At 42.7% G+C, this 13,121-nt stretch overlaps 1 protein-coding gene across 1 annotated transcript in view; it reads right to left on the bottom strand.

Moving 5' to 3' along the window:
- The window catches only part of Slc9c2 (solute carrier family 9 member C2 (putative)), a 64,134-nt gene extending 51,013 nt beyond the window's left edge, over window positions 1-13,121 (bottom strand). Inside the window, exons 1-4 of the mRNA XM_032914660.1 lie at window positions 12,986-13,121; window positions 10,923-11,023; window positions 8,280-8,408; window positions 6,971-7,136 (exon numbers count right to left, since the gene is read on the bottom strand). Of these exons, the coding sequence (XP_032770551.1) occupies window positions 6,971-7,136; window positions 8,280-8,408; window positions 10,923-11,023; window positions 12,986-13,121 (532 nt within the window). The remainder of the gene's footprint in view (window positions 1-6,970; window positions 7,137-8,279; window positions 8,409-10,922; window positions 11,024-12,985) is intronic.

Here is a 13,121-nt window from a genome sequence, read left to right as displayed (position 1 = left end):
TGAGAGTAGGGTGTCGAAGTCTCCCTAGTAATGTTTCTTTTATGAATGTGGATGCCCTTGTATTTGGGGTATAGATGCTCAAATTTGAGATGTCATCTTGGTGGATTTTTCCTTTGATGAGTATGAAGTGTTCTTCTGAATCTCTTTTGATTAATTATAGCTGAAAGTTTATCTTATTAGATATTAGAATGACTACTCTAGCTTGTTTCATGGGTCCATTTGCTTGAAAAATCTTTTCCTAGCCCTTTACTCTGAGGAAACGTCTAGTTTTGTTGCTGAGGTGTGTTTCTTGCATGCAGCAGAATGATGGATCCTGTTTACGCATCCACTCTGTTAACCTATGTCTTTTTTTAAAGATTAATTAATTTATTATATATAAGTACACTGTAGCTGTCTTCAGACACACCAGAAGAGGGCATCAGATCTCATTACAGATGGTTGTGAGCCACCATGTGGTTGCTAGGATTTGAACTCAGGACCTCTGGAAGAGCAGTCAGTGCTCTTAATCACTGAGCCACCTCTCCAGCCCAACCTGTCTTTTTATTGGGGGATTGAATCCATTGATGTTGAGAGATATTCATGACTAATGGTTGTTAGTTCCTGTTAGTGGTAGGAGAGTGTGTGTGTGTGTGTGTGTGTGTGTGTGTGTGTGTGTGTGTGTGTATGTGTGTGTGTTTCTTCTTTTGGTTTTGCTGGTATGGACTTACTATTTTTTGTGTTTTCGTGGGTGTAGTTACCCTCCTTTCATTGGAGTTTTCCTTCTAGTATCTTCTATAGGACTGGACTAGTGAAAAGATATTGTTTAAATTTAGTTTTGTCATTGGATATCTGTTTTTTCCATCTATGATTGAAAGTTTTGCTGGCTATACTAGTTGGAGCTGACACCTGTGGTTTCTCAAGAGACTGTAAGACATCTGCTCAGGCCCTTCTGGCTTTTAGAGTCTCTACTGAGAAGTCAGGTGTAATTCTAATAGTTCTGCCTTTTATGTTGCTTGACCTTTCCCCCTTGCATCTTTTAACATTCTTTCTTTGTTCTGTACATTTAGTGTTTTGATTATTATGTGGTTAGAAGATTTTCTTTTCTGGTTCAATCTATTTGGTGTTCTGTAAGTTTCTTTTACATTTATAGGCATCTCTTTAAATTAGGGAAATTTTTTCTATGATTTTTGTTAAAGATATTTTCTGGGCCTTTGAGCTGGGAATTTTCTCCTTCTTCTATTTCTATTATTCTTAGGTTTGGCCTTTTCATAGTGTCCCAATTTTCCTGGATGTTTTGTGTCATGAACTTTTTATATTTTTCATTTTCTTTGACAGATGTATTCATTTTTTCTATTGTATCTTCTATGCCTGAGATTCTCTCTTCCATCTCCTGTATTCAGTTGGTGATCTTTGCATCTGTAGTTCCTGGTCTCTTCCCTAGGTTTTGCATCTCCAGGGTTGCCTCAACTTGTGTTTTCTTTATTGTTTCTATTTCCATTTTCAGTTCTTAGACAATTTTATTCATTTTCTTCACCTGTTTGATTGTATTTTCCTGTATTTCTTAAAGGGATGCATTAAGTAAAGGCCTCCATCATCCTTATAAGGTTGAATGTAAGGTCATCTTCTTATGCTTTGGCTGTGTTAGTATACCCAGGGCTTGCAGTAGTAGGATAGCTGGGCTCTGGTGTTGCCATAGTGCCTTGGCTCTTGTGGACTATGTTCTTACACTATTCTGTAGCCATCTGTTTGGTGCTGGTGTTGGCTGGATGATCCTGGTGCCATCAGGGCTTCTCTGGAAGGCATGGTCCAGACAATAGAGGTGAGAAGGTAGCACTCAGCTCACCTCTGCTGGCTGTCCCCCAGGTGGACCAGACTGGCAAGGGATTGGTGGGGGAGGGTTCCAAGCTGGATTTTCCTGGTGCCCCCAGAAGGCCTCCACAGTGAAGCATAAGGCCCCTTGGGATGGTAGGGTGAGCCCAGAGTCAGAAAATAGAGCACTTGTAATTAGTTACTTTTTCTCATTGTTGTTAGAAAATACCTGACAAGAAACAATTTAAGGGGGTTGGAGAGATGGCTCAGCAGTTAAGAGCACTGACTGCTCATCCAGAAGACCCAGGTTCAAAATGCACCCACATGATAGCTCACAGCTGTCTGTAACTCTCTGCATTTGCTTCCCAGCACCCAAATTGGAGAGTTCACAACTGCCTATAGCTGCAGTTTCAGGGTTTCCTAGGGCACTTGCACGCACTTGCTGCATATACACCTACACACTCCAACACACATACTAAAAAAAGAAAGAAAGAAAAGAATCAAGGAAAGAAAGGTTAATGTGGTTCACAGTTTGAGGATAGCATCCATCACAATGAGGAATTCATAGCAGGGCTATACGGGGCTTCCTGTTCTGAGTCAAGAAGCAGAGAAAAGGAAATGATAACGTTCAACTGGCTTTCTCCTTTCCCCCTTCCTAGTCGGTCTGAATCTTGGTTGCTGTTCTATTGCTGTGATAAGACAACATGACCAAGGCAATTTACAGAAGAAAGAGTTTTTCTTGGGTTTACAGTTTCAGAGGGCGAGTCCATGACCATCATGGTAGGGAACATGGCAGCAGGCAGGCAGGCAAGGCAGAGAGATAATTGGGAAAGGTGTGGGCTTTTTGAAATCTCTTTCTTTTTCTTTCTTTTTTTTTTTCTTTTTTTTTTTTCCGGGGCTGGGGCCCAAACCCAGGGCCTTGCCCTTGCTAGGCAAGCGCTCTACCACCAAGCCCCGGCTTTTGAAATCTCAAAGTCCTCCCCTCAGTGACACACCTTTTGCAATAAGGAAGGCCACACCTCCTAATTCTTTGCAAACTGTTCAACTAGCTGAGGACCGAGTATTCAAATAAATGAGCCTAAGGGAGTATTTCTTATTCAATCCACCTCATTCCTGGCCCCCATATACTATGGCCAGCTCAAAATAAAAAAGGCTTTTAGTCCAACTTCAAAAGATCCCACAGTCTTTTGCAGTCTCAAAACAGTTTAAAATCCAACATCCAAGGTGGTCTCTGCTGAGATGCAAGGCAATCTCTTAATTGTAACCCCCTGTAAAATAAAAAAGCAAATGATGTACTTCCAACACATAACTACAAGAACTATACATTACCATTCCAAAAGGGCAGAATGGAGGCATAGTGTGAAAATACTGAACCAAATTCAGACCAAACCGTGGCAGGGCAAACTCCAAAACCTGACACTTGATGTCAAAGGACTTAGATGGTTCCACTATTGCTGACTGCAACACACTCCGTCTCTTGGGTTTGTTCTGCTTCCTGTATACAGCTCTCCTCGGCAAGTATCCCACAGCTCTGGCACCTCTAACATTTTGGGGACTCCAACAACCCAGGTCTCTCAGGGCCACACAGGGAGTCCCTTGCCACATGCCTATCCATGGCAATTTTCCTTAACCTTGGAGGAAAATTCCAGAACCCATTTACTCATGTATCCTTCGTGGCTCTAAAGTCAGAAGAACCACATGGCCAACACTGCCAAGTTCATCTGCCTGCTTAGAATAGAGTCTGGCTTCCTCCTTGAACTACATCTGCATAAGCTTTGATTTATTGTTGCTTCTTAGGACCAGAAAATCCCTCTGACTTTCTTTTCACCAACTGCAGGATTAGCTGGGTGAGGGTCTTACCCTGAGGTCTCCTCCCTTTTCTCACCAGGCCTCTCCTTCAGCACAAGCCTGGGCTCTAAGATTACCTTAGTGCTTCTTCCCTCAAACTGTACATTTTTTGTATTTCTTTTTCCTCTGCTTGTTCTCTTTCATTTAGGCCCTCAAAAGAGTGACTATTAGTGACCATGTGACAGAGCCAATCTTAGACTGTCTGCAAATCTCTTTGCCCAACCCTCAGTCCTAAATGGAATATCTCCATCAAATCCTCCGGATTCGGGGAACTTAGAGGAAGAAGAGGCAGAGAGAGTGTAAGAGTCAGTGGCCGGTGGGAGACACCAAGGAAACAAGGCCTTCTAAACACAACAAGGCTGGCACGTCTGTGACTCATGGAGACTGCGGCAACATTCACAGGGCCTCCACAGGCTAAGCCAAGAGGAGCTCCAGCACTGAGAGGGGAAGTAGACACAACCCCCACCCCAAACCTTTCCTTTGAAAACGATCTCCAAATGACAAGTATTTTCAAAGGAAAAAATTTTGTTTTCTCCGAAGGAGTCTCGCTGGGTATACAAACCATACTTAAGGACAGACCCCATACCCAGCAGTAGATGACTAACACAAAAGGAACCCAGTGGTATTTTTGGTTCCTTTTTGGTTTAAAAACAAAAAAACAATAGTTTTTTTTTTTAAAAACATACAGGTCGGGGTTGGGGATTTAGCTCAGTGGTCGAGCGCTTGCCTAGCAAGCACAAGGCCCTGGGTTCGGTCCCCAGCTCCAAAAAAAAGAAAAGAAAAAAAAAACAAAAAAAACAACCATACAGGTCTTTTGATTATATAGTATGATCTGATTTTGCATTTTTATGTGATTTTTTTCTATGGCACTGCTTCTTTTGCCCTTGTTTTGTCCTGAGGGTTTTTGTTTTGTTTTGTTTTGTTTTCCTGTTTGTTTTCTAATGAGAGAGAAAGAAAGGATGGGCAGGAGGGTAGAGAGAATCTGGGAGGATTTGGGGGAGGAGAAATTGTGAACAGAATATCAGAATATATTGTTTGTAAAAAAAATTATTTTCAATTAATGAACAGAAAGAGAAAGACAGACAGAAACAGAGACAGGGAGAGGAAGACAGACAGGTGAGTTGTGGTGGGGAATGGTGGTGCACACCTTTAGTCCCAGCACTTGGGAGGCAGAGGAAGGCAGATCTCTGAATTGAGGGCCAGCCTGGTCTACAGAGCAAGTTCCAGGGCAGTCAGAGCTACAGAGAGAAACCCTGGCTCAAAAAAAGAAAGGAAGGAAGGAAGGAAGGAAGGAAGGAAGGAAGGAAGGAAGGAAGGAATGGAGAAAGGAAAGAGAAGAAAGAAAAGAAAAAATAAAGAAAAAGTTCAGTTCAACTTCATAAAGTCAAGGACAAGGACATAATTACCCAAACATCACAAGAATGGTCCATAACCCACTTAAATTACTTGGAGCTAGGGTCTTACTATAGAACCCTGGCTGGTCAGGAGCTTGCTATGTAAATAGGCTAGCTTTGAAATCACAGAGATCCATCTGCCTTCTGCCTCCGGAGTGCTGGGATTGAAAAGTGTACATCACCACAACCAGCCGGTGAGTCCTGCTTTAAGCTTCATTGTGTAACACCAGAACAGCCATCTAACTAAGGCTGAGTCTGGCGTAGCACGTGGAGGAAGCCCTGGGTGATTAAGGTCCTGAGTGAGTGTGTGGGTGCTGTGACGTGGGCTCAGTCATGTCAAGGGCAATGTCAAAGCTTACCCACATCGCCCAGGTTCAAGAGACACGGCAAAGCTTTCCTCGGGAGTCGAAGTTTAGGTGTTTATGAATGACTGATTAGTTTGTGCAAAGATTAGCAACTGCAGCCACCCACCAAACTAGCTAACCCCTCCCCCGTGCTGAGAAAACACCCCCTGATCCTGGTTTATTATATGTGTGTACACATATATGTGCGTGTGTGTGTGTGCCTGTCCTTTCTTCATTCCCTGGCCTCCCAGTCAGGGTTGCAGGAGGACCTGGCTCCTTGGCCCACAGCACTGCAGCCCACTGAGGCAGTAATATTCTGCGTGTTCTATCTGATGTACCGTGAACTGAGGCTGCTTTCCACGAAGAACGTAGAGAATCTGAAGGAAATTACTTCTTTGCTCTTTCATGTATTTTCTTCCTCTAGCCTTGGCCATTGCACACACATGCAGTAATGATGTCCTATCCAAAACGCAGACCTTCACCCTGCTTCCTTCAAGCAGCTTTCTTCTCTGCAGCGACTTTTCTGTAGGGCCTGGAGCTGCTCAACTCTAAGGAAACCTCCAAGCTCCGCCTTAAGTTTTCTCTCTCCAGATGGGAAGCTAAAGAAAGAGCTATTCTGTCTGTCTGTCTGTCTGTCTGACTGACTGACTGTCTGTGTGCCTGCCTGTTTCTCTCTGTGTCTCTCTGTCTCTCTCCCTCCTCTCCCCATCTCTCGAGACCCACTGACCTACGTACACTGTCTCACTGGTAACTCTCTTTTTCTTTTATTTTGTTCTCTGTCCAGTTTTGTCTTTGTTTTTGTTTTTTAGTTCTTTCAGAAGGTAACTCCAGCTCCTGTTTCTCTAGAGCGTGAGCCTTGATGAGTTTGTAATGTGCCTACTAGCCTTAGTCTTCTCTTACTTAGACACATGAACCCCAAACTTAAGAAGCTATGACCTATGGTAGTATACACTATGTAGCCCAATGCAAATACAAATTGATAGACAGGTTTTCATAACCCTGTATTTCAAAAGCAACTGTTAGGCCACATTCAGAAGGCAAAAGCGGACAGATCTCTGAGGTCAAGGCTAGCCTGGCCTATGTAGTGAGCTTCAGGTAAGCCAAAGCTACCTAGGGAAACCCTGTCTGAAGAACAAAATAAATGTGATCATTTAATATAAACCATTGGGAAAAAAAAACCCAAACTGATAATATCATCATCATCATCACCACCACCACCACCACCACCACCATCATCATCAAAAAATTGGACTTGGATAATCTTTTTTTCACCTCAGGGTCTTGAAACAATAATAATTGAAAATATACAGTTGAGATATTATCACCATCCCTATTATCGCTATTGTCATTCCTAAGGCTAGGTATATTTATAGTTTTTGTTGTAATTGTTTTTCCAGTGTTTAATCTGGATGTAAAGTACTAGGATGCCTGCCTCCCCATGAGCTCTGAGTGATAGGGTTAAATACCAGGTTACTCAGAATTTGATTCTCCCTGAGAAAATAAAGCACGAAGCCCTGCTCGGCTGAGCCCACAAACCACGGGAGGAAGTACTTCCGGCAGGTTGTCGTCAAAGCGAGGAGCGGGAGCCTGGCCTACCGATCATCTTCAGCGAGTTGACGGAGTGCAGAGGGTCTATGATACACAGCGTGATGCTGAAGAGCAGACAGCACTGCAGATCCCACTTGTCCTCGTGGAATTTCAGGACCACGTAGGAAATAGTAGCAAACGCTGTGCCAAAACTGATCAGTCCCGTTAGCAAGACCTGTGAAGCAATTCACCACACGGCGTTACATTATCCCAAGAGAACTTGACGGCTTTGACGTTCAAGACCCACATCTGTGACTATCGACTCTTTTTACAGTATTACTTTTAATTATATAATATTTTTAATTTATCCTTTGAGAATTTCATGCATATACACAATGTATCTTGGCCATAATCACCATTTTATTCTTTTATGTCACGGTGTTGGCGTTCTACCTGCATGTATATCCGTGGCATTTAGACTACTTGTATAACCCGTCCCCATGGAGGCCAGAAATGGGCATCGGATCCCCTGGAACTGAAGTTACAGATGATTGTGAGCTGCCGTTTGTGTGCTGGGAACCAAATCCAGGTCCTCTGGAGGAACAGCCCGTGTCTTACGGACTGGGCCATGTCTCTCGCCGTTATTTTATTACTTTAACTGGCATTGTTTGGGGTTTGCGGTTACAGGGCACCCAAAGGACTCTAAACCAACACACCACAGGTCACTTGCACATCTCTATTTACTGCAACACTACCTGCACCCTGCAGGCCTGGTGGTGCACACCTTTAACCCCAACAGACAGAACCTTGTATACTCAAGGTCAGCCTGTTCTACATATAAGTTAACTAAAAAATAATGTATCCCTGCCCCCCAAAAAGCTTTTTAAAAATTGGAATTTAGTAATAATGGAAACACTAAAAGACAAAACATGAAGTCAGGTTAAAGGGGGAAAAAATTACACCCTGCATATACAAAATACCATTAAAATGCTACAATTCAACTCGTTTTAATTCAAGGTGCTAGAAAGAACAGAGTTAAACCAAAACGGGGGAAATGTTCTCTGAAAACAGAAATAAAATGCAACAAGTATAATTAAGGAAAAAGAGAAAAGATAAATAACTACAATTCTAGCAATAAAAGAAAGGCCTGTACAGTCGAGATGAAATTGGATTAGACCGGAACCCAGACCCACGTATTTCCGGATCCTCTTGTGAACTCTGCTTCAGTGGCTCATGGGCAAAACTGAGATGTTATTTCCTCGGATCCTAAACTTGGTGGTGCCTCAGCAAACATTAATCCCACCCTGCCCAACCCTGCCACTCTTCTAAATTAGTAGCCCTACAGAGCAGAGACGGTTAGCTGTTTTAAAATGCTTACCTGCCAAAACACGTTCTTGACTATATAAAAGTCCACGTCCAAAGCAGCCACGAATACAATTAAAGGTAAAAAATAACAATACAGTGAAAAGCTTGGCGTTTTTAGAAGAGGGTAGACAATTTGGTGCACCTAAAGTAGCAAATGCAAGGAAATATTAGCCTGTTACTCTGGTGGTTTAGAAGCGTGGGCCCCGAACCCACACCGGCACCGCACCCACACCCGCACCGGCACCGCGCTGCATCTCCAAGGCCTTGAAAAGGTTTGTTTGAGGGCTTGGTTCCAACAGGTGGTGCTGCTGGGTTTTGGATCATGAGAATGCAAATCTCGTCATTGGGCTTTTAGGATATGGGTACTGAATGGAAGGACATTGAGGTGGCATTCTAGAGCATATCTTGTCCTAGAGCGTTTCTTTCTAGCTCTCTCTGTCATGAGGTGAGCAGCCTTGCTCTGCCCCATCCTCTGTCACGATGTTGATGCTCCGTCTCCCTACAAATCACAGCCATGGAGCTGAACAACCAAGGACTGAAAAAGTATGAAACCATGAGCCCAAATACATCTTTTCTCCTTTTGAAGAATAACTTATGTTTGGCTGCATCTGCATTTGTGCATATTCGCTACATGCCTTCAGTACCCCAGGAGGCCAGGTTAAAGTGTCAGATCCCCTGGAACTGGAGTTACAAAGGGTTGTGAGTCACCATGTTGCTGCTGGGAACCAAATGTAGACCCTCTGCAAGAGAACCAAGTGTCCTAACCACTGAGCCGCCTCTCTAGCCCCTTCCTTCCCATTCTTTCCTCCTTTTAAACTGGTCTTCTCTGATAAGGTATTTTACATGAACATTGCATATATATGATATATATACAGTATTACATATTATAATCTATAATGGGTATTTACAGAAATTATATCCCTTACCATTGGTGTCACCTGAGATAATGCTACCCAATCCACAGAAAAGTATTTTAACTATGTTATTAGATATTTAGTTTAATATATCTATTACATACTCTTGCATAGATATTTGTGGATTTGCAGAGATTTGCTTAAATTGAAGAAAAATCCCAGTTCGTCAGTAGAGAAGCATGCTGTTTAGATGGTGGTATAATCTGTATAGGGCATGGATGGGGAATGGTGCACATAAAGTAATAGAAAACACAGTGGTGGTCCAAGTGCTGCAATTATTCTCCTCTAAAAGTGTTTTCTAGAATATTCCAATTTAACATCCGCATTATCTAACTTCTCAGTGCCTCGGTTCCTCATCTATAAAGTGGTTAGTGAGTACTAACCATGAATGAATGAATGGCAAGAATGAATGGCTCCACCCAAGGGTTATTGAGTTGGTAAATTCATAAGTACAGAGCACTTAAAAATGCGTGTGGAGGGGTTGGGGATTTGGCTCAGTAGTAGAGCGCTTACCTAGGAAGCACAAGGTCCTGGGTTCGGTCCCCAGCCCCGAAAAAAAAATGCGTGTGGAACATAGTAAACACTCAAATGATGCTAGCCAGTGGGAGTGGTGAGACTTGGGGAGACTGATAGGCTTTCACAGCCCTAGATAAATAGACCTTAGGTATTATCTCCCATCCTAAAAACCTGAAACATTGAACAGAGACAAATTGTTGATGGACATTGTACTGCTGTTAAGACTGGGCAGTAATAAGCTGAAACAATGAAGGAGTAGTTTCTCATGGTTAGGTTGTGTGTGGTGCATATTTCATATTTACTCTTGAGAGAAAAGAGAGAATGTGCTTTATCATGAAAAGAACTGCTACAGGGGCTAGAAAGATGGTTTAGTGGTTAGAGCACTTGCTGCTCTTACTGAGGACCAGGTAAAGTTCACTGCACCCACACAGAGGCTAATACTGTCTGTAACTCCAGCTCCAGGGGATCTGGCACCCTCTTCTGGCTTTCATGGATACTAGAAAGGCACACAATGCACTTACAGGAGGCAAAACGCCCCATACACATAAAATAAATCTTGAAAAAAAAAAAGAGATGCTGCCTTCTGTATCAAGTCTCTACATGTTTAAAGTGAACATCAGGGAATAAGCCAGTGTACCCACAAAAGAAAGAAAGAGGAATTTGGAAGGAGTAACAAGACGGAAAGGGTAAGGCTCAGAGAAGAATGACAAGGAACCTGCCAGTGCACATGAATTGCCCTCACTTCCAAATTACAGCTTCATTTGAAGCTTTCCTAACTTACAACTCTCTTATTGTATTTCTTTTTCTTTTTCTTTTTCTTTTCAGATTTTTTTATTTTTATGTATGAATACACTGTAGCTATATTCAGACACACCAGAAGAGGGCATACAGGTGGTTATGAGCCACCATGTGGTTGCTGAGAATTGAACTCAGGACCTCTGTAAGAGCAGTCAGTGCTCTTAACCTCTGAGTCACCTCTCCAGCCCTCTTATTGTATTTCTTATGTGTCTTTCTTTACAAAAATGCTCAGCACCATATGAAATTATCTTAATATCTGTTCACATTTTTTTTAACTTCATAGGGCTGGAGGTGCACAAAATTGAGAGAGTGCTTCTGCCTGGCATGTGTGTGGTCCTGAGTTTGATCCCCTGTACTAAAGAAAAACTTGCACATTAGGAGTAGATCTTGTTTGAGGTGTTTGACCTAACTTATTATATATACAGTACCTCAATAAAATTGTAAGCCAGTCGCCCTGTCACAAATCCCGACAAAGAGAGAATTATCATGACAAAGACTTCAGAATTCTTTAAAACCATCCTTGAAAACCCTAAAAAATAAAAATATAACTTATAGTTTCAAAATAATAACTATCCTACTCGGTCGGTATACATTGCGTTAATGCCTGTGTCAACCTGTAGTGTAACCCTTTGCATATGTGTGTGTATACTAAAAATAAACCTTCCTGAAAGAGATAGATGTTTATATTTTCAAAATAGTGTCATTGATATTCAGCCTAGTTATTTAATTTTCAACATTTTCTGAGTCATAGTGTGTGTGAAGAGTTAATAATTATTACAAATGTGTTTGGATTTGGGGAGTGTGTGTGTGTGTGTGTGTGTGTGTGTGTGTGTGTGTGTGTGTGTGTGTGTGTGAGAGAGTCAAGGACTCTACATACCTTATGTGGGTTCTGGGAATTGAATTCATGTGGACAGGCTTGTAAGACAGGTGTTTTTACTTCCTGAAACTCACTGGCCCACAAATGCATTTTGTTAAGTAGAAGGTACACATAATTGGCATCCCTCACAGGAGACTATGGAAAATATGGAGGCTTCACCAGCCTCCCACTTGCTCACCCTGGAACATATCAGGATCATTCTACAGGCATCTTACCAACGGCAGAAAGCAAGGCTCACTGGCGGCCTAGATTTGGTACTTCCTACCTCCCAGACTGAGGTTGAACCAGAGCAGTAAAGAATTATTGAATATTTCTTAGGCTCAAGTCTGGGTAAAGAGATGGTTTTGACATTATTTCTGCAATGCCCTTTGCTCCTGACCATTTTTCTTTACATCCTCAGGGTGTATCTAGAGCCATCAAAGCTCATGGTCATCTGACCATTGTGGGTACTGAAAGGAACCAAAGTCATTAGTGAGTGTATCAAAAGGCCCAGACACAGCAATTTCCCTCCCTGATGAACAGAAAAGTGAAAGTTCTCTTTACGTGTATTTGTTTCATTATTCAGTCCTTGGGAATCTCCCTAAGTCCAGAAGATTTTGGAGCAGCCGGCATCAGAGACCTAGAAACTCTCATCACAGGGGTGTTTTTGACTGGGCTACTTTATCTCTATGAACACTATTCAGTACACCTGCTGAATTTGAAATCCACGTTCAGGAAACCTTTATTTACAAAGCCCTCTCTAATTTTTTTTTCCAGGCGGGCAAAGTGGGTGGAGTAAAGAAAAATCCCATCAAAAGCCATCATGGGGGCTGGAGGAATGGCTCTGTGGTCAAGCACACTTTCTGATTTTCCAGAGGGACCTAGGTTCGGTCCCCAGCACTAACATTCATGGCAGCTCAGAAGCAGTCATAACTAAACAGTTCTAGAGGTTCCAATGCCCTCTCCTGGCACCATGAGCACTGCACGCACATGGTACACAGACATATATGCAGGCAAAAGCATTCCTACACATAATGGAATCTTTTTCTGTGAGACAGGGTCTTTCTGTATAACCCCGGGTGTCCTGGAACTCACTCCATCTGGTCTCAAACTCAGAGATCTGCCTGCCTCTGACTGGCATTAGAGGATAAAATCTAAAGAAGCCATAATACACAAGATTAATGACTTCAACTATGCAAACTGTGGGTGGTTTGTCTGTGATCTTTGTCTGTCTGTCGAGCTGCTTCTCCTCTCCCAGATAATTTGATCAGGGTAGGCCTGGCCATCTTGGCAGTATCAGAGTCTCCCTCCTCATTTCTAGAGAATCCTGACATGATCTCTACATGTAGCACATTGCCTCATGAATATTTTTTTGCCTCCCTCCCCCAGGAGGAAGCTCCATGATGGCAGACAGTCTCACGCTTCTTGATCTACCGGCCACCTTCCCAGGCTCAGCCAGTGGGACAGAATAAAGCAATGGATACACACGGACACTCTTTAAAAACTAAATGAAGCTGGGTGGACGGCCTTCATTCACAGCTTGAAGTTCCATTGGATACACTTTTGGCATAGCTGTGATCCTCTACAATGAGAAAAGGTTCAATGGACAGAGGAGAGTCTCACATAGCCACTTACCTCCCAAAACAATAGTGGCACATATAAGAATTGTGAAATGCTTCTGGACCACAAAGTAATCAGCCGGCCTCCCACACAGTAGATCAGGCTTGTTGTCATTTCTTGCCACCCAGAAAGAAAAACTGTTGTTCGACAT

This window comes from Rattus rattus, chromosome 10 (genome assembly GCF_011064425.1).
Source record: "Rattus rattus isolate New Zealand chromosome 10, Rrattus_CSIRO_v1, whole genome shotgun sequence".
Classification (NCBI taxonomy): Eukaryota; Metazoa; Chordata; class Mammalia; order Rodentia; family Muridae; genus Rattus; species Rattus rattus.
Note: the sequence above shows the minus strand (reverse complement) of the source record. Positions and strands in the feature narration are given on the sequence as shown.